The following is a 22,308-nucleotide window of genomic DNA, read 5'->3' as shown; positions in this document are numbered from 1 at the left end:
ATTAAAGTCAAACAAGAAAAATAATTTCAGTCACTCCTTCGATTGATTTCTGAATCCATGCATTCCTGTTTATGAGTAGAATTTTTCTAATCTAACTCTAAATAAAACATTAAGCACATGCAGAAAGTTCAACCTAAATGTCTAATCTATTGATTGAGAGAATCTCATTACTTAAATATCAAATTAAACCTCCTATTATATTGAATGGGAGACTCATTACATTAAATAGATATACTTATATAATTAGAATTAGAATATCATCGTAGATATCAAGATTCATCTTTTCTTTTGAACAATTGGTGGTCAACATAGAAGCATATTATATATACCCATCTTTGAAATTCAACATAGAAGCATATTATATATACCCATCTTTGAAATTCTTGCTCATTAAAGGAGATAAATTTAAAATGACAAGATGAGATATTCTTGCTCATTAATAATTGAAATTAACCATTTTTGCATAAAAAGCGCGATTCTAAGAACCCACCATGATTTTTTTTATCATGTTATTCTTAGTAGATGGTTGTCAAGACTCCATAGATTTGGAATCACGAAAGCATTTCAAAAGATTTTCTATATATCATAACTAAATGTTAGATTTTAGTTTTTTGACTGGTTATTATGAAGAATAATTTCTATGCAACAGTTCATTCTTTTGGTCCTAAAGCTATTTTGGAATCTCACTCTTAAAAGAACTGTTTTGTCTCATAATAATTGCTTAATCGTTCATTGAACAAACTTGGATCATATCCGAAATACCTATTAATTGATAGGAGATGACGAAAGAATAAGCCTATGAAGGAGAATAAAATATCCTTACTGAGTGCATGACTCTTTCCCGCAAACCTTTTGGCTTTAATTCATTCCTCATATTCCTTTCTTATTCTATTCTAATTCTCAACTAAATAGTCTTAACATTACTTAGTGATTATAAATTCAGTTATTCTAAAATGAAGAAATTTATAAAAACAAGGAATAGTTATGTCACCTTAATACTTATTCTATTGTAATAAGATAATTAAATGTAAGTTACATTATTATTAAGGAAAACTGAAACTATTTTTGAAATTCTTAAAATTTATGATTGGAAAGCATTTTGAGTTTTATCTATAAATAATTTGTTTGCTAAATTCGTGATTAAATGTTCCCAAATATAAATTTGACTAAAATATAATTTTGATTTTTTTATCTATTTTTTAGATTTCAGTTTACTCCCTTAAATTTAAAAGATTTTATTTTGGTCCCTTAAAATTTTTTTATTAGACGAAATTGACTCTTTTAAAAGATTATCATATTAATTTAATCAGCTTAGCACTGAAAATTATGAAAGATACCACGATCAAAATTGATATAATTGGTGTCAAAATCTGACAAAAGAACTAAATTGATTTAAGATAAACATTATAAAAGATTAAAAATATATTTATTTAAGATATGAGGAATCCAATTGAATTCAGTAAAAAAAAATTGAATTAAAACTTAAAATATATATATAAGAAACCAAAGTTCTATTTTAGCTCATATTTAAATAACTTGGTCCTTATATAAAATGTGAGACTTTTAAGTTTTATAAATATTTTTATTTTGATTTAAGACATTTAAAGATAACTTTTTAGTATACAATAACATTGACCATCTATTAATTAGTCAAGTTATAAAAAAATCTGATAAACCAATTACAAATTCTTATGTTCAAAATAATTAATAACATAAAATTTGTCTAACAGAACACTTAAGCTCCTCCTTGATATCGTGACAATTAATAACTAACTTAATAAAATATTAATATCATTGTTACGCATCCGTTATCATTATTATTTCACAATACAACGGAATAAAAAAAACTTCAAACTTTAAAAAACTACAAGAAAAAAAAAAGAGTAAAGGATTAAAAAACCCTAATTTATAGAAATAAAAAGTTATTTAAAGCTTTAGGTTATAATTTTGTTTCGAAATTTGATCTGGGTAGAAGTGAACAAAGCTACTTTTCTGTTATATCAAATCAAAGCATTGGCAATTATAATCTCAACCCATCCTGACAAGACCGCGGCGTGGATGTCAAGTCAACTGGAGAATGTATTTACCATCCTTCCAACCAAACAGACCCATAATGTCCAGGTATCCGTTTTCTACATTCATCGGCAATTGTAGAAGAAGACAAGACTACTGAAACGGAAACCATTGGTCGGGTTTGTGCAGGATAAGAACAAATTCTCACAACTGTACCCTATATATATATATATATATATATGATCACAAGACCTAGCATAGCACGTCATCATGTGCACCTATGCATATTCACATCATCCGCCCACATACATTACATGCATGATTAATAATAATAATAATGATGATGATCTTATTTGTTTGCTTGCACATTGTTTTAAGCTAAATCAGATGTATTATTCGACAATCTTGTTTAAGCTTATGAGCAAAGTTTTCCTCCTCTAATTATTATTTAATATAATTATGTATTTATAACTCAAGTTTAAGATCTCTATTAAGCTGAAATAATCTCATATCAATTTATTCTTGTATTTAATAATTATTTGCACATTATTTAGACCATTACAGGTCAAGATAGAATGTAATAATTATTAAAAAGAACAAAAAATAATTAAATGCATTGGTTTAACTACAAAATCAAATCTGAGAATCCATTCTCAACCCACTTGGGTGATTTGCACATATGCAATAGAATACCCACTAAGCATCTCCTCTTTCTTAGCTAGTGTACACAATACTATTAACTATTAATAATAATACATTAATAAACTAGTCTAAACTATCGTTCCATTTGCTTGGTGATGCCAAGCTCTTAATTATCGTCTAAACTAAACCAAAAAATACCATCACTCGGCGCATATCACATATCATATCTTAATAAACTAGTCATGCTTCCAAGTGTCATATTTTTAAACTTCAATGTCTCTTGTTTCTTTTGTTAATTCGTCGCGTATTGTAAGTTTTTTTTTATCTTTTGGTGGGACTACAATTGCACGGTAGTGCAGGCATCTTTTCTCTTCTCCAAGTTTCTCATTACTTAGTGGCTAAAATCGAGAGTTGAAAAAACGTGAGTGGTAGATCACCATATGTCCATGTTGCGATATTTAATTCTAGGTGAATTGTTTGAACTATATTCGTGAAACTAGGTTCAGTCCAGTTCAATTGAGATTCGGTTATCTGATTGGACCGATTCCATTCTTGAATCGATTATGTAATTAATTCGAGATGATCCTGGGATCTAACCCAGTCAGTCTTATAAAAAAAAAATCACCTTTACTGTCGTTTTGATGTCTTATTATTATTAATTGTTGTTTTGAATTTTGGAGTATGAATGAACTTTTTTTACTCAAATAATGTTAATTATATATTTATATATAATTTTGAATTTTTGATATATATCAGGTTAAATTGTACCAATTATTGATCCATCTGTTAGACCATCGATTCACTAATTCACTATCTCTATCGGATTAATGATCGAACTAGATTTTACAACTATGATTTGAACACGATCGAGAAAGGAAGTTTTTTATTTTTCATTTTCCATCACTGTTTTGGTATGATCAAAAATGATATTTGTATAACAAACTATATTTTACATAAAGAAGAGGGAAAAAACGTATGAGATGTAATACAATAAAAAAAAATAAAGATAGATAGACAATATTATTATATAAATTATTGTATGAATAATACATCTTTTATTGTCAACTAGCTAACCTTTTTCATGTTCAAATCCTAAAAATAATAGATTCTAATCCATTTTTATGATGCTAGTTACGTGGTCCCCACAGACTTGTTCCATAATATCTGATTATATGCCAAATATGTGCCATAAACACGAAGATTCCGGGATTTATGTCTTAACTTTGTCTCCAGTTACTATGTGCTACTTCATTAATTTCCACATATGCTCGCACGCTCTTTTAAAGTAATATATATAAGGTGGGTAGAAAACTTGCATGATCTGATGATTAGATATAAAGATTATGCTTAATTAGGGAGCGTTGTACTATGTAGCAGGATAATCCAGGTGGAGAAAAATACCCTTTAAAAACAAAGGGACACCTGACTCATCCCTTGAGTTGGTGGATCTGTGTGGGATGACAATAACATTTTAGTAATAACCATAGACTATAATATTATGGGAAGTGTTTGGAAGATGTGCCAGGGAAACATTTGGGTAAACATGATTCAAGTAATGTATGTGTGTGGAAATATATATGTGGGGACACATGGATCCAACAAAAATGAGAACACTATGACCCTTTGCCCTCAAGATGAAGTTGGATTGGAGACCGTGATCTGTTCATTTTCTACTGAACTGGGGATCTTTATCTTTAGAATGTCAAGCTTTTCTCTCTGACCAATTAGACCTCATCTATTTAGAAAAGAGTTGCATTTTTATTTATTTAAAAATACTAAATAAATTTATATGATCCCAATCTTTGGATTCTCCTAGAAAGTAAACAACATAAGATTGAATCAATCAAAAGTGGTTTGCTCACTAACAAAAATTATGTTGGGTTGAAGCGTCCGGTCTGTTCACTTTAATTTCTTGATTATTTCCTAATTTGTCAATTTCATGAGTTTCCTGAAAAACACACTCCTCGAGTTAGTTGCCCTACCTAAATTTAGCACCACAATATTATTTCTCATATAAGGATCAGAGATAGAAAGACTTTTTTTTTTTAATTATGTTAATACTGAAAAATGAATACTTCTTCCATTACTTATATTCAAAAGTGTACGTTCATATTTAAAAGAAATAAAAAATAATAAAAATAGAGTAAATTACACTCACTATCTCAAAGGTTTGGTGAGATTACACTAATTTTCTTTATTTCTTTAATCATACATTAACTTCTTTAATTGTTTGAAAAATATACAATGAGAGTCCTTACATATTTTATTAATCTCTCTTAATTGTTTGAAAAACATTACAAAGTGATCCCTTATAAAAGAGGTTACTGTCAATGTTTAAAAACTAGAAAAAAAAATTGTATAATTTCAAAAAACTTCAAGAATGGTCAATATAAGAATCGGTTAATTTGGACTGGACCCATTTTTGCGTTGAGTTGAAGATTCTCTAACTCAATTCAATTAGGGTTAAATTGGATTGTCTTGCCGATCCATCAACCAAAAGAAAATATTACAAAAAAATTAAATTATTTTTTGTCTTAATTTTTTTCTAAATTTTATTATTTGCTATAATTAAAAAAGAGAAAAAATTATTATAAAACTAGTAGTTCAAGAAAATCACTTGATAGTTAATACTTAAGACATGACCATAAACTGTAATCTATATTATTTATTTGTTTTAACTTTTAACTACTACAAAAAAATTTCTTCAAGGAACTTCACAATTTTAAACAAAAAAAAAAGTTGATCAAGCTAAAATAAATTACTCATTCATTTTAAAGAGTAAACTTTAATTTAGCCTTTTTAGAAGAAAAAAAAAACCCCAAGGAGTCAATCTAACCCAACTTAATTTGTTTGGAAATGGGTTACACAGATCTATCCGTCAACCCAAGCAGTTGCCCGTTTCGACACGCTGGAATCTAGAAGCCCGTTTAAAAAGCAATTACAAGCCAAACCCGTTTTGACATTTCAGGAAACTATTATTTACAGCCCCTCCCCAAAAAATAAGGAAAAAGAAAAGAAAACTATCCGAAGACTGAGCGTTACTAATAACGGAATGGCTGTTATTAATGCGAGGACTTTGTGGAGTGTGTTGGACGAGAAATATGGCGGCAAAAAAGTGCTCAATTCACAACGAAACGTAGGTCAGCGAGTTTCTCAAAATAAGGAAACCTCAAAACAGGACCAAAACTAATCTACGTTCGACGCACATTCAGACATTCGGGGCAAAAGCGAAACGACAGCAAAGGTGTCATCGTTGTAGCGCATTTACAAAAAAGGATTAGATTTTAAGATTGAGATGGAAAAAGCTTATATAATTTGAGTTGCGTAAGAAGGTTGAACTTCCCTACGTAACATTGCATAAAAAACTTGTAGTCCTACGGACCCTTTTCAAGTTTCCATCGGTCCCTTTTCCAAGATACTTTCGGTTATATGGATCAAATTAACAAAATTGAAGATAAACGTTGCGGAGAAAATGATATGTATACACAATGACATTTGTGGCATAACATTAATAGAATTAAAGGATCAACTCATCATTTGCTAGGAAAATCCAGAGAAGTGGGTTGCTTTCATTATTCGGAATTGCTTAATCTCAAGTGTTCAAGTATTCGGCTGAATATATCAAATGGCCCAGGTGGATTGAGAATTGACAAATCCAAACTAGTCTTTTTGTTCTGGAGACTATTTCTGGATACCAAAAAAAAAGTGTCGTATCCAACTAAGTAACTCTTCGTTCGGCTTGTAACATTTTAAACCCGTCACCAAAAAGAAGTCCCATTATCCGCATTTTTATGAATTAAATGCACACAATTATCAAATTAAGAAAGACGACAATAAAGCTGGGAAATGATGTACTTATACTAACATTGGAAAACAGGTAGCAAATCAAAGTTTTCAGATTAGTAAGATTGTAATGTTTGGTTTAGTTTTAAATTTTAAGAGCCAACTGCACTTCATTAAATCAGAGGATATATGTTTTCATTGATCGTCCGTTTGATATGAAATGAAAGGAGGAAATTAATCTTGAATTAAAGAAATGCAAAAAAAAAAAAAAAAACTTAAAAGTCAATCTCTTCATTTTTTTTTCTCAACCAAACATGATTTTTTTTTCCTTCACTTTGTTCTCGACCAATCTCTTCATTTTTTTTTTCTCAACCAAACATGATTTTTTTCCTTCGCACGTGAATATATCGTTCCATATTTTCATTCCTCGATACTTCTTGAGTGTTGCTAGGTGCACCCAGCATTATTGTTGGTGCACCCAGCATTCTAAAAAAATAACAAAATTATCCTTGTTTGGTTTTCCTCTTCCGGATCAAGTTGATCCGTAACTTCTGGATCAACTTAATCCGGAAGTCTCTTACGAATCAAGTTGATCCGGAAGAGGAAAAATAAAATTTTTGTTAATTATACAAGATATTTATTTCATTAATTATAATATAATTAAATATATTTATTTATTTTATTAATTATAATATATTTATAAATATTAAATTATTATAAATAATTAATACTAATCAATCATAATCATAATTCATGCTAATCAATCATAATTCCCTAAAAGAGGATATAAATAATTTCAGAATTAGCAATTTCAAAAACTGCATTATGATTACTAACTCTGAAATTATTTATATCCTCTTTTAGGGAATTATGATTGATTAACATTATTGATTGATTAGCATGAATTATGATTATGATTGATTAGCATTAATTATTTATAATAAATCAATATTTATAAATATATTATAATTAATAAAATAAATAAATATATTTAATTATATTATAATTAATGAAATAAATATCTTTAAATATCTTGTATAATTAACAAAATTTTTATTTTTCCTCTTTCGGATCAAGTTGATCCAGAAGTCTCTTCCAGATCAACTTGATCCGTAAGAGACTTCCAGATTAAGTTGATCTGGAAGTTACGGATTAAGTTGATCCGGAAGAGGAAAACCAAACAAGGACAATTTCGTCATTTTCTTAGAATACTGGGTGCACCTAGCAACACTCTACGTCCTTTCCTTGCCGGGGAGTAATCAAATGCTATAAGCTACACCCAATGGGTTAGCTCAATTAAGCTTAATTTGCCGAGGAAGACCCAATTTTATTTCTACAAAATACATCCTCAAGTAAAAATTATTATTTTTAAATGTAACGAAATCCCAAAGTGAGAATTAATCTCAACTGAATCAAAGAACCAAAATTTATAAGAATACCTTCAGGTCTCACCAGTACCTAATTACGGTATTACCAACCAAAAAAAAAACTATTAAGCAGCATGAGTAGCAGACTTGCACTTGTACAGTGTACACCCATACCTGCATTATCCCCCTTACAACCGCAAGTTTATGCCATGCCAACACTTGTAACAAATCGGGAACCATAAAATTTGATTTAACAGTATTACATAAAAGAACACAAGCGTATAATTTTACTGAAATTGAATCAACATTTCATTTCCAAATTTTGGCACACAATCAAATAAAATTGTTGAGAGCTGAATTTTCCACCCAAAAATAATTTTAAAAACCAGAAACAAAACGATTAGATAAAGAACTAATTGAAATGAGTTTCACAACAGAACAGGGGAATCTACTAAAAGCAAGTTCCACTAGAAATAACAGTTCAGACTGTTGAAGGCCCCCTGACAAGAACGAACACCATATCACAACAAGCACCAGCAACTCAATGTGCACGAGTTCTACTACTTTCTGCATTTCTAACTGGATTGAAGTATGGATGGGCCTGCATATCAATAAATATTTTGTTTACCAAAAATTTTGCAAAATAAGTTCATATTACCAAATACTGGGGTGCTAGGAAGGGCATAGGCAGCTTATTATAAAATTTGAGCAAAACACATACATTTGTCAAAAATAAATTTGTGTTAACAAGTTCCTAATATATTAAATGCTTAACTTTCCGTTTAATATTTTTCATCTTTTATTCATTATAGAATATGAGTTACCAAAACCAATAGGTTAAAAAGGCAAACAAACAGATAAAAATCCAGGTTCTAACTACAATCACCTAGGGCACCAAGTAAAGAATTAGAAACCAACTATAAAGGTTGGTTAGAACCATCAAATAGGAAGGCAATGGTCTACTTAACAGGGATTTCCCAACATGTTTTTTTTCTAAAATTTAAAACTAAACTCCATTGAACAAGTGACGAAGGCAGTTTCAGAAGAAGGCTCACCTCTCTTTCATTCACTGGAAAAATGGAACCCGAGAGTGCGAGTGGGAGATAGACTAACCTGGGTTTACGTTTGGGGAGTTCCTCTTCAAGCGTGGAGTTCGAAACACTTGCGGAAGATCACGGCGGCCGTGGGGGAGTTCGTCGACATGGACGACGAGGCGGAGGATAGACGGCGACTAGATCGAGCCCGGGTGCTTATTAAGACTTCGTGGATGCCGCAAATACAACATACCATCGATGTCGCCATTGGTGAGGAGACTTTTAAGGTGACCGTAACGGAGGAATGCGGGGGCGGTGATCGTAGCAAGTATGGCTCGAATACGAGCGTGGGGGGATCATCGGAGGAAATTGACTCCGACGAGTCCTACCTTGATGGCACCAATTTGGTTGCTGCGAGGCTGAACAATCTCGAAACCACGCTGGAGAACCTGCCGGAGTTTGTGCCTCTCGAAGACCACGGGGTTCTTGCTTTACCCAGCGGCCAATATACTAGCGAAGACCCACTGGGTAATGAAGAGGATAGGACCTGTTGTAGCGCTTTTGACCACCAGATACATGGCAAAAGGATGGATATCCCAGAAAAGGCTCCAACGGTCACTGACAAAGGCCACAGAGCAGAGAACAGCAGGCACTATCAGGGTAAAGGCTCCCCTATCATAAGTGTAGAGCCTCAGAATGTTAACAAAAATGGTAATGGAGACAGGGGGGAGGGAAGAGAAGTTAGTAGCCTTGGGGATGGGGTCCATGAGTTACGAATAGATGACATCTGGTCACCACATGGCTGTAATTCCACTAATTGTCAAGCTGTTGATTTTTTGGTGAATGGGTCATGCTTGGGACAGAACTGCGGGGCTTTTAAAGGCCCAACTAACGGATTGGGCCTCAGTGAAGGAAACAATCAATTTATACAGCACACCTCCAAAGAATTTGATGGTAACACGGGCCTTTTTTCACAGAATAATAAAGCTATAACAGAAAGTGGGTGGGTGGTGTATTCTAGAAAAAGGAGGGGTAAAAAGAAATTCATGGTGGGTCAGCCTGTGCCTTTACCTACGTCTGAAATCACTCAACCTAACCTACTGGATCAAGACACACAACAAGGTGTGCTGCAGAAGAAATTACAGTGCTCTCAACAAGGGGTTCAGACCTATGAGGCAGATTTCGTGGACTCAAGTCATGACAGTGATGTAAATCAAAACAATGAAGAGGGAGGGACCAATCCAGAGCCCCATAATCAGCAATACCAACAGGCTTTGGATATATGGTGCAAGGCAAGGCAATTGGGAGTCTCAGGAATGGAGGACCAGCAAGTAATCATTGATCAATTGATGAAGATGGAAGAAAGAGATGGTCTAGAGGCACAGAAGAGGGGTGTCAGCACTATGCTTTAATGAATATCCTGTCATATAATGTAAGGGGGCTGGGGAGGGGTATTAAGTGGGCAGCAATAAGGAGGCTTAGAAAATTGGAGGGCCCAGATATGATCTGTCTTCAAGAAACGAAGAAAGAGTTCATTGATAAAGCTATGTGTCAGGCGATTTGGGGGGATGCAGAGGTGTCATGGGAGATGCAGCCTGCAATTAATTCAGCAGGGGGAATTTTGTGTTTGTGGTGTGAAAATTCATTCAGACTTCAGAGGAAAGTTATTGGCAATGGTTTTATTTTTCTGGAAGGGGAATTGATTAGAGATGCGCTGCAGATCAACATAATAGTGATTTACTCACCATGTGACATTCATGGTAAAAGATCGCTATGGGAGGCAGTCAAACTTCTTAAAGAAGCAGCAGCAGGGGTGTTATGGTGTATTTTGGGAGATTTCAACTCTATTAGAGACTCTGAAGAAAGATATGGCAGCAGCCAAAGGAGTGTTATTGACAGCAGTATTAATGAATTCAACGATTGGATTCAGGATCTGGAGTTGCTTGAGGTTCCTCGGCTGGGCAGGAAGTTTACGTGGATTAGACCTAACGGTGCTTCTAGGAGTAGGTTGGACAGGTGCTTGGTCTCCCCAGAATGGTTAAATAGATGGCCTGCAAGTGTCCAAATGACTCTAGCTAGGAACTTTTCAGACCATTGCCCCATTCTTCTTCGATCAAAGTCAGCTGATTGGGGTCCCCAACCTTTCAAGGTTTTGGATTGCTGGCTCTCGGATGCATCCTTTAACAAAATTGTTCACCAATGCTGGAATTCTCAATTGCAACATGGATGGGGAGGTTTTGTGCTCAAAGAAAAATTTAAGAACCTAAAGCTGAGGATCAAGAGATGGAACAAGGAGGAGTATGGTGACACGTTCAAAAAATTTAAGATGATTGAAGCTGAACTAAACAAGCTGGAGGAAAATTCAAGTCACAGGCAGCTGTCATCTCAAGAGGACATTAAGAGAAAGAACTTACAAGAAGCTCTTTGGACAGCAGCAAATGCTCATGAATCGCTGTTGCGGCAGAAAGCGAGGTCTAGGTGGATCAAGGAGGGTGATTGTAATTCCCGTTACTTTCACTTCTTGATGAATGCGCACCGCAGAAATAATTATATTAAAGGGGTCAGAGTTGATGGGGCTTGGTGTGATGAACTGCAGAAGGTGAAGGAGGAAGTTAAGAAGTTTTTCTTCCAAAGATTTCAAGAATCAGATTTCAACAGACCCACTCTGGACGGTATTCCTTTTCAAACTATTAGTCAGCACCAAAGCAATAATCTGGTGGCACCATTTCAGGAGGAGGAAATTAAGGAAGCAATTTGGGACTGTGGGAGTCATAGAAGCCCTGGCCCGGATGGATTTAATTTCAACTTTATTAAGCAATACTGGGAGCTAATCAAGCCTGATGTGCTTCGATTCTTGGATGAGTTTCATGCAAATGGAGTGTTCCCTAGGGGTTCAAATGCGTCTTTCCTAGCGTTAATCCCAAAGGTGCTGGACCCTCAAATCCTAAATGATTACAGACCCATATCTCTTATTGGGTGCATGTATAAGATAGTTACCAAATTGTTGGCCAAGAGATTGAAGAAGGTGATGCCCTCCATCATTAATGAGTCTCAATCTGCCTTCATTGAAGGGAGACAGCTCCTCCATAGTGTTATCACAGCTAATGAGGTCATTGATGAAGCTAAGAGAAGCAATCGATCTTGCCTGGTGTTCAAAGTTGACTTTGAAAAGGCTTATGATTCGGTATCTTGGAGTTTTCTGTTCTATATGTTGAAGAGGATTGGTTTTAGTCCGCAATGGGTCAAGTGGATTGAAGGATGTGTTAAATCAGCTTCTATTTCTATTTTGGTGAATGGAAGCCCGACTTCGGAATTTGTACCTCAAAGGGGCCTGAGGCAAGGGGATCCCTTAGCTCCCTTTCTTTTTAATTGTTGCAGAAGGTTTGAATGGGTTGATGAGGAGGGCTGTGGAGGAAAACATGTACAAAGGTTATTTGGTTGGCGCTAACAAGGTGCCTATCAGCATATTGCAATACGCGGATGATACCATCTTTTTTGGTGAAGCTTGTATGGAGAATGTTGAGGCTATTAAGGTTATGCTTAGGTCTTTTGAGTTGGTATCAGGATTGAAGATTAATTTTGCTAAGAGTTCTTTTGGAGCCTTTGGAGTATCAGATCATTGGAGGCATCTTGCGGCCAAGTATTTGAATTGTAGTTTGATGGCTTTTCCTTTTGTTTACCTGGGCATTCCTATTGGGGCTAATCCGAGGCGGGGTAGGATGTGGAATTCTATCCTTAACAAATGTGAGAGAAAACTCTCAAGATGGAAGCAAAGGCATATCACATTCGGGGGGAGAGTGACTTTGATTCAATCTGTGCTAACATCAATTCCTATATATTTCTTGTCTTTTTTCAGGATACCTCAAGTAGTGGTTGCCAAATTAGTCAAGATCCAGCGGAGATTCCTTTGGGGAGGTGGCCTTGATCAAAAGAAGATTGCTTGGATAAGATGGGAAAAAGTTTGCTTACCCAAGGAAAGAGGTGGGCTTGGTATTAAGGATGTCAAAACTTCTAATATTGCCTTGTTAGGCAAATGGAAGTGGCATCTCTTAAATCATCATCAGGAGCTTTGGATTAAAGTAGTGGAATCTAAATATGGGGGGTGGAGGGGATTGGAGGAAGGGGATAGGGCTGCTAGCCAGTCAATTTGGTGGAGGGACTTAAAAAGGGTGGTTAGTCAAACTCACCAAGGAAGGAGCTTTCAAGAAGGTTTCAGTCGGAAGGTTGGTGCTGGTCATAGTATTAATTTTTGGGAGGATAGATGGATCAACCAGGATGTATCCTTGGCAGAGAAGTACCCCAGGCTTTACCTCATTTCTCTGCAGAAACATAACACTATAAGTCAGATGGGTCAACACAAAGAGCATGGGTGGGAGTGGCATTTTACTTGAGGAGAAATTTGTTTGATAATGAAGTTCCTTTGGCTGTCAACTTTCTTGGAGAGGTAGAAGGAAAGATCATCCAGCAGCATGGAGAAGATGGTTGGGCTTGGACTGGGCATCCTTCAGGTATCTATTCAGTCCAGTCTGCTTATCACTTGTTAAGGGAAGGGGGTTCAGCTGTGACTAAGGAACAAGTCTATGTGGAATTATGGAAATTGAAGATCCCAAGTAAAATAGCTATTTTTGCTTGGAGATTATTTCAAGACAGGTTGCCAACAAAAAGCAATCTGCAGAGAAGGCAAGTGCAGATTGTGGATGCTTCATGTCCTTTCTGTGGAGGAATGGAGGAGGAGGTTTCCCACCTATTTTTCCTCTGCTCAAAGATTTGGCCTGTATGGTGGGAGACTTTGTCTTGGCTGAATATTTCTTGGGTGTTCCCCTCTAATCCAATCCAGCATTTTCTTCAGCACTCTTTTGTGCAAGTGGAAGGGCTTAGAAGAGGAAGGTGGCAAACTTGGTGGATGGCTGTTGTTTGGTCTATATGGAAGATGAGAAACAGAATTCTTTTCTCCAATGATTCCTTTAATGGCAGCAAGCTTGTTGATGATGCAGTTTTTTTAGTGTGGTCTTGGCTCTCAAATTTGGATAAGGATTTTAAGCTCCCTTTTAATCTTTGGTCATCTCACATTAGAGAAGGTTTTTTGGGCTAGGCCTCAGTGGCTCCCAGTAGGAGTTGCAGCAGATCTTTTAGTTTAATTTTTGTAGCCATTCTGTGGTTCCTCTTCAAACTGGTGTAGTTTTTATTGGAACCATGAGCATGGAACTCTATCTGTATTTTTTCAGTACCTCTGGTACTTTTATAAATATATTATTTTTGCTGATCAAAAAAAAAAAAAAAACTAAACTCCAAACAAGGAAGGATTAACGGCACTCATATGAACCAGTACTCAAAGCGAAATCACATCAGAAGCCTGAAGTCCCAAATGCAAGTCCAAGCTGGGCTAATATATCTTGAAAGTGTCACAATAAAACATAGGGCAATAATAACACTACTAAAAAGATTGAGATCTTACCATGGCTTCTTTTGCTGTGGGACGTTCTTGGTGATCATAGCGTAATAACTTGTCAACAAAGTCAACAGCCTTTTAAAGAATAGTGTAATTAGAATGAGAATCAATGATAATATATATATATATATATATATATATATATATATATATAAGTACATTTAAATAAATAATTACAAATGCATACTACCTCAGGAACAGCCATGTGATGATTTTCTACATTAATGAACTTTGCCCATGGCTTGCGGCTATGCCTGACAAAATATTTGGAGTGTCTTAGTTAAAACAATAGCTGTATTTAACAAAAGCAACATATATATTAAACCATGAAAGAACAGACAAACCTCCCGATAAGTGCTGCAAGATGTGGGTCCAACTCTATTCGATACTTATCTAAATATGCACTTAATCCGTCTGTCCCAAGTACCTATTGCATGAAGGAAAAAAGATTATCAAATTCCCCATCATCATCTCTTTTTAGTTGCTTCTACACCAATACTATAGCCATATATAAGTAGAACACACACACACACAGAGTTCTGCAAAGATCCGTAGCAGAAAAATAAGGCACCAAGTAGGAAATGGAAGAAGGCATTCACAAAAGCCAACATCACATTTCTTTACAAAAAGATAATTTTATCACAAGACCACAATTGAGATTAGATTTAGGGATGCATATTTTATAGTATTGAGTTAAATGCTAGTGATTTTGGCACTCAGCAAAATAGGAGACCTCCTCCAAGGATTTACCCTTCACAAAGAGCTAATGCTCAATTTACAAATGTTATAAGATCTCCCTGAATTCCCTCCCCTTCAGTACTATTTATTTAGGTCACTAACTCTAACTAACTAATATACTACGTATCCTAATTAACTTCCCCTTCCCCATAGTCCTAACAATGTCTAAGATGAATGTAAAGGAGATTTAGAGATGCAGCTGCTGCTGCATAAATGGAGGAAGATTGAAGTTGGAGACAAAGGAGTCTGCACCAAAAACCTATCTCATACTCCAGTCATGTATTGATGTATATGAAAAGAGTCAGAGAAGAAGGCTATTGAACAATTAAGATGCTGTTGGGTTTACTAATAGAATCTTTATTGAATGGTGAATGTGAAACAGGTATGAGAACATCTAAAGTCAACAATGGAAGACAGGAGATTTGACCGTAAGCTTTGACCTCAGAACCATCTGCAAGGGTGATGAACTGTGAAGTTGCATGATGGATTACCAATAATATGATCTACAGCTCCAAAAGTCTAAAATCTAGTATCGAATGGCCAAATATTGAGAGAAGCAAACCAAGGAATTGCAAAATTTGGGGGTGCAGAAATTATGAGCCACCAAAATTTAAAGAATTTTGGAACCACCACTCTTCCAACAACCACCAAGTAGGACATACTCTAGCACACAGAAATCAATAAAGAGGAAAGGCAAAAAAACAATACAAGATTCAAGAACAATGCACACTTGCAACACAAAAAATCCCAGCATGAAACGTACGATTACAAATAAAAAAACAACACCAGGACCAGAGCAAAGCAGCAATGAGTTATCACCCAAACACACATAACAATATGGCACAAACTCAAGTCCACCTCCCAGGCTTCCCTTACCTTAGCTATTTTGACCAGTTGATCATAGTTATCATGTCCATAAAAGAATGGCTCCTTACGGAATATCTGTAAAAAGTAAAAACACAAGCATGAGGCAAGCAGGGGAGGAGATTTAAACCTGTATGACTTCAAAAGGAGAAATTGGTATATCATGCAGTAAATCAAGATTCTAAGGTTTATCTCAGAAAGGAAAAACCAGGCCAAAACAATGTATAATATAAAAATTGCACTTGAAGGAAAGTGAACCATTTACCATCCCAGCAAACATACAACCAAGACTCCATAAATCTAGAGAGTAATCATAGTCTTGAAGATCAACAAGAAGCTCAGGACCTTTGAAATATCTACATGTAAATCAGGCATAAAGGAGATAAAAAAATGTTTGTGATTGATAACAAAAGAGAGAATAAAAACTCTCAAGTAACCATAACCAAGTTCCTTTTTAACCAAAAACATGTAAAACCATATTTGTTCTTTACCCGATGGCTAAAGGATGTCTATGGAGGGGAATCACCATGAAAGATTTACCAACTAAAGCATCGACTTTGGACACTAAATTTCCAAACCCCACACCCCTCATGCTTGCTATAACAAACTTGACTTACCAAATGATCATTTTAAACAAAAAGAAATCCCTCATAACCATGTAACTTAAAATTTTGTATTCATGGGGCTTGGACACATTGCTCAAGAAGTATCTACATAACCAAGCCTAGAGGCAAATGGAAGGAGTAATTACAATAACCAAAAGGAAATAAACCACTGTGCAACAAGTATGAAAATGTTGCCTGAGTAATTACTTTGTAAATTTATAAATCATTTGAAAAAGCAACAAAAGAATCACAAGTGCAGTCCCCCTAAGGATGGTTTAGCTGGTTGAGTACTTGGGATGAGGGCATGCAACAAGAGTGCACAAGTTAAAACCCCCATAATACACTATATCCCCTTTTCCCCTCCTAATGATTCCCCCCAAGGCCCACCTCAATTATGAATCCTCCTCCCCCACCCCAAAAAAAAAAAACAAAAAAAAAAGAGACATAAGAGCAAATATACCTTGATGCCACGCGAACATTATATTCTTTCCCAGGATGATAGAACTCTGCAAGCCCCCAATCTATAAGGCGAAGCTTACGCTGCTCATGATCAATCATTACATTATGTGGTTTCACATCACGATGCATGATTCCTTGTGAATGGCAATAATCCAGTGCCTGGCAGAACTTCCAATTAACTTAGCGCTTCCAAGTTGATAGCCACAAGCAATAGGAAATGGTTGGATTGATAAAATAATCTATTGCAAATTATAGATCACAAACTGAACAGAGCAGCACAGTAATGACAATACATACACCAACAGTCCAATATGATATAAGGGAAAATGTAACTAATATGCCAATAAAGAAACCTACAGGACATATAGGTCTATAGACACAGCAACATTTTTTGTAATGTAAACCTTCCAGGAAAAACTTTATAGTTTGCTACTACAGTACAAATACTGATAGAACCAAGTGAGATGCAGTTTCTCCATTGGAGATTATCTTTATAGGATGACACAACGGATCAACAATACCATTACCATACAATGAACACCAAAAGACAAAAGCTTCTGAGTTCAAGAAGGGTTGAAGACATAGTAGTCAATCCCAAATAGCAGTGTGAAGCAACCAACCCCAAAATCAATATAGTAGGTGGTGAGATGAGATGACCACTTTTATAAAGTTTTAAGACACACACACATGATGAAAACTTAAAATATACATCTAAAATTAAAGAGATATTCATAATTAATGATCAAAAGTTAGATTTAACTAAATACTGATCAATAACTTAAAGGAATTAAACAAGAGACCAATATAGAGGCAGAGGCAGGTGGGAAATATCACCAGAGATGGCTGAAAATATCACCAGAGAAAGGCGGGGCTTTGCTGGACAGGAGATGGTCTAGGTTCATTATTGTTGGGCACGCAAATGAAGAAGGGGAAAATAAAGTTCCTGTATTAAGAGAAAAAGGGAGGGGATTTCCGCCCTAAGACCACACAAAATGGCACTACAGACCATAACATACGGGATTTTAAACATGAAGAATAGCAGCTGAGATGTCTGTGATTTTCCAAGATTAGCACTGCAATGAGCACGACACAAAAAACTGTTCCACAACAGGTTCTATTGAGCAGCAAGAAGTCATGACACAACACCATTATAGCGGCACTATTGCACATGATTAACTATGGTTGAAGAACAATAATAAGAGACATCTTTTACAGAGAAAGCAAGTTGCATTATCTCACAGGACAAATGGCTTAGGATTTCAGCATGCAAACGATACTGATGAGGGTGTTTTCTTAAACTCAACACACAATTTCAAGAGAAAGGAACTGGTTCTTGAACTGTTATCATACAATCAAGACAAGGTGATATGTATTGCATCACGAGAATCTATGGAGCAGTTAAGTTCCATAAGTCCCTTATACAATACAAAACCTTCCTCCAACATCAGGTCCGAAATACCAACCATTATGCATAGTTCATCTAAACTACATAGCAAATGGCTCAAATCTTTATTACTTTCAAACCTAATTCAACAAGATCACAGAAATCATTAACATTCAACCTTGATACGAAGCATCAAGTATATCTTGTGTCCAACACAATGTAAGGATTAAACAAAAAAGTAAAAGCAAAAAAACTATATTAGTTGTGGAAAGTTCATGTTCTTTATTATTAAACAATAGAGCATAAAACTTGCCTTCAGAAGTTCATAAATATAATATCGTATTTCGTAGTCTGACAATGTAGGATAGAGCACTTTAAAATCAGTGTTATTGACATATTCAAATATAAGACTTGGGGTCTTCGACTGTTGGTCTCTAACAATGTCAAGCAACTGTACAATATTAGGCCCTCCACAAAGATTCTGTAATATTTTGATTTCCCTCTTGATCTGCATTCAGAACCAGAATCATTGTCAAAGTTACATATATATATAACCAGAGGGATGGAAGACAATCATTATTATACTTTAAAATAAACAACTAGATAGCCCTCTGCTACTAGAGCATCTTTATTCTGAGTAACCAAATGGAAGTAACTAGAACTACTCTTTAGCACTATGGTCACTTGCATGACATTCTCATCCGATAATATACACAAACTAACTCTGTCTTTCCCTTGAAATTCTTCCTGAAAGGTCGTTATCCTTTGTCATTCCTTTTCCACATCTTTCTGATGCGTTTGGTGATCAAGGATAGCTCATCTTCGGTGCCAGACCCTTCACCCACATCATCAGAATTGTCAAAAGACTATGATGCTAATGCTTTTGTGTTTGAATTTGATTATGCCAAGTTTTTCTCTCAAGTTTGTGATACTTATGGTCAATTTGATTTCCCAGAAAATAAAATAACCCAAGCCACCTTCCCACACACACAATAACAACTAATAAAATAAAATAAATAACACATTAACGGTGGCAGGAGAAACGTTTGATTTTCAACTGCAAAAACAACATAAAATACCACTCTACAATTGTACGCTTCCCCCAATATAATAACATGACTTGTCTAGTCTATGATTATTGGCATAAAACACATTCATTTATGAAACTCGAATCGAAAAGTAACCACAACCAAGACATCGGAACAAAAATTCCAAAACGTCACAAAAAGAATAAAACGTCAACGCCCACACATAACTCACCTTCTTCTTCTTCACGGGTTTCAGGATCTTAATGACACATTTCTCACCGTCCGTGCAGTGAACACCTTCGAACACCTCACTGTATTTCCCCCTACCCACCTTCCTCACCACCTCATAATCATCTTGCTCCCTAAAAAACAACAACAATAACAACAACCCTAAATTTCCTTTCACTTTGGAAAAGGAAGAAAAAAAGACATTTATGTTATCCAAAATAAAAAATAAAATGAAAAATAAAAGGCTAAAGGTATTTGAAAATGGAAGGGAAAAAAGAAAAAAGAAAAGAGGAAGGAGAATCCGGTATGTTACCCCCACTGGACGTTGAGGGACTCGTAGTCCCAATATTCCTTGGGGCGAACGACGTTGACATCGGCGTAGACGCGGGCCTTGGAGGACGAGCCGGGGCGGCGCGTGGACTTTCCGATTTTCTGGGCCATGGCGTCCAGGGGCGGAGGCGGCGGCGGAGGGCGAGCGAGAGGGGCGGCGGCGAAGCGGCGGAGGGAGAAAGTTTGGGGGAAATTGGGGGAGCGGAGGGGAGAGGGAAAGGAGGAATGGGAAAGGGAGGAGCAGAGGAGAAAGAGCAATCTATCGCGCGAGAAGGAGTTGAAATGGAAGGGCCTTAGGGCCATTAAATTGCTAGTAAAAGTTGCAGGGGAAAACAAAAAGGCCTTTGAATTGATACCTTAGGACGCAATTTTCAAACCCGCTTCTCATTTTTTTTTTTTAATTAAAAATATCTTTTTTTTTTCTTTTTCTTTTACTTTCTCTGTCCTTTTATTCTTTTTTTAATTTTCTTATTTTTTCGGTGAAACAAGAAGAAATATATCAGTCTTTAATGTGATAAAATTTGATTTTTCTTATTCCCTGAATGACAATGTTCATAGTGAAGGGCGTGCGAGAGTAATAGTAATGAGTGGTAATAGTCATCATAACCATGAATTTGAGATATTTGATGGCATGATAATTTAGATCTTTTCAAAATTTGATTTTTTGTTTAGTAAATTTTTTTAGATTTTATTGTTACATACATTTATAATCTTGGTCTTCCATTTTAATCGGATGGTCGGTGTTTGTCTTTTAGTTTTTTTTTCTTTATTACATAAGATGATGATTCTCATATAATACTTTTAAAGTGCGTTTGATTTGTAAAAAATGCACGACAAATAGAACAACATTATGAGTTACAGGACATTTTTCTTATTGTAAGTTGTTTGGTGTTTGATGCACATGACAAGTAATTTTTGTTGTATCTTTTTATGTGCCTTGTATTGTACAAAATAATGTAAATTTTACTATAATTCTCTTTGTATTGTGCAATGTTTGGCTTGCACTAGGAAAAGATTCAGAATAATATTTTGAAACTTTTAAAATTATTTTATTATTTAACATAAAATTTATTATCACGTAGTGGTTCGGCTAATACTGCTTTTAAGTAAACAAGTTTCTCCATTTCTTTGAAGTTCACTACATCCTTCGTCCAGCACCGTCGATTGTCGTCGCAAGTGGAAGTAAGCACTGTCATTAGCTCTACAAGGATCATCTCTTCTGTGTGCGATGAGGTGGTTCATTATGAGCTAGAAGAGCCAACTTAGCACCATCGACGACGTATCCCTACTGGTAAGGAGGAAGTTTAATGCGATTTGTCACAGCGAGGCGACGCTTACTGGTTTTCTGGTGTCATCACGCTTCTTTATGAAGAAGAGGATGGTGGCGTTGGAGGGGGACTACGGTGCGAGGGAGCGGATTGAGATGACACTAGATTGGGAGTCACGGGTGAGGTTCATGGAGTCAAAGTTGTCGATGGTGCTATCATTGGTTAGAAGGAGCACGATGATGAGCTTGCCAGAGTGGGGGAGGGAGCGGAGGTCGGACCAGGAGAGGAACTAGAGAGGACGTGGTAGCAAAGGATGTCAGCAAGGGTGGCCAGGGAGAGGTGGTCGTTGGCGGCAAGGTAGGCATTGTGGGCAGCGAGAATGGAGAGAGAGGAGCAGTCCAAAAGATCCGTGGCGAGGGGCGTGGCGGAGGCAAGGAGGGAGGTGATTTGGGAGAGCTTCGACACGATGGAGAGGAGGAAGGTGATTTGGGAGAGCTCTAACATGGTGGAGAGGAGGGTTGTGGATTGTTAATGTTTGGAGAGAGAGGTTTAGCGAAAGAGACACATATGGAAAAAGAAAAAAAGGTGTGGGATAATGAAAAATCAGAAAATAAGGATAATATTATATTTTTACTTTTATCAGACATTGGATAAAAAAGTTGTATCAGAGTTTAATGAGTTACAAGTTTTTGGGTATTTGTTTCGTCCATCATTCTTTATTTTGTATCGTCCCTTAATCATTTTTTAAATCAAACGTTGGATAAATATTTTTGTGTTGTCCAATTCCTTATTTTTTTAGCGAATCAAACACACCCTTAGAGATGACAAAAAGATTTGCATCATGGATAAAATTTAAAATGGACATCTCTAACCGATATCGTGGGTAACGAGTATGAATATCTTCAATGTCGTTTGTTAATGAGGTAGGGATGAGTATCCTAGTACATGTAACTCCAAATACTCGTTACCCTTAAATACTTTTGTATATATTTTCTATTTGTATTTATATTGTGGAATATGATTTTATTTGGACATATGTTTTAGTATAATTTTATTTGAGTATATACTTTAGAGGATAATTTTGTTTGGAGTTCACAAAATAAATTTTTATTTAAG

At 35.6% G+C, this 22,308-nt stretch overlaps 1 protein-coding gene across 1 annotated transcript; it reads right to left on the bottom strand.

Annotated features, from left to right (window-relative positions):
- Positions 1-8,027: 8,027 nt before the first annotated feature.
- LOC114412474 (casein kinase II subunit alpha-like) lies at positions 8,028-20,269 on the bottom strand. The gene is made up of 10 exons (XM_028376386.1): positions 19,908-20,269; positions 19,599-19,728; positions 18,652-18,846; positions 16,956-17,113; positions 16,156-16,246; positions 15,903-15,968; positions 14,633-14,715; positions 14,479-14,542; positions 14,295-14,363; positions 8,028-8,406 (listed from the first exon to the last, which is right to left on the bottom strand). The coding sequence occupies exons 1-10, from the start codon at positions 20,225-20,227 to the stop codon at positions 8,347-8,349; spliced, it is 1,236 nt and encodes a 411-aa protein (XP_028232187.1). The 5' UTR covers positions 20,228-20,269; the 3' UTR covers positions 8,028-8,346.
- Positions 20,270-22,308: the final 2,039 nt, after the last annotated feature.

Source organism: Glycine soja, chromosome 5 (genome assembly GCF_004193775.1).
Source record: "Glycine soja cultivar W05 chromosome 5, ASM419377v2, whole genome shotgun sequence".
Classification (NCBI taxonomy): domain Eukaryota; kingdom Viridiplantae; phylum Streptophyta; class Magnoliopsida; order Fabales; family Fabaceae; genus Glycine; species Glycine soja.
Note: the sequence above shows the minus strand (reverse complement) of the source record. Positions and strands in the feature narration are given on the sequence as shown.

Bases quoted from the DNA above. Each gene is read 5' to 3' on its own strand.
- LOC114412474 (XM_028376386.1), bottom strand. From the start codon at position 20,227: ATGGCCCTAAGGCCCTTCCATTTCAACTCCTTCTCGCGCGATAGATTG. The intron at 18,847-19,598 runs GTGAGTTATGTG...TTCTGAATGCAG, and splicing joins AACCCGTGAAGAAGAAGAAG to ATCAAGAGGGAAATCAAAAT. The intron at 8,407-14,294 runs GTAAGATCTCAA...ATTGATATGCAG, and splicing joins CCACAGCAAAAGAAGCCATG to GCCCATCCATACTTCAATCC.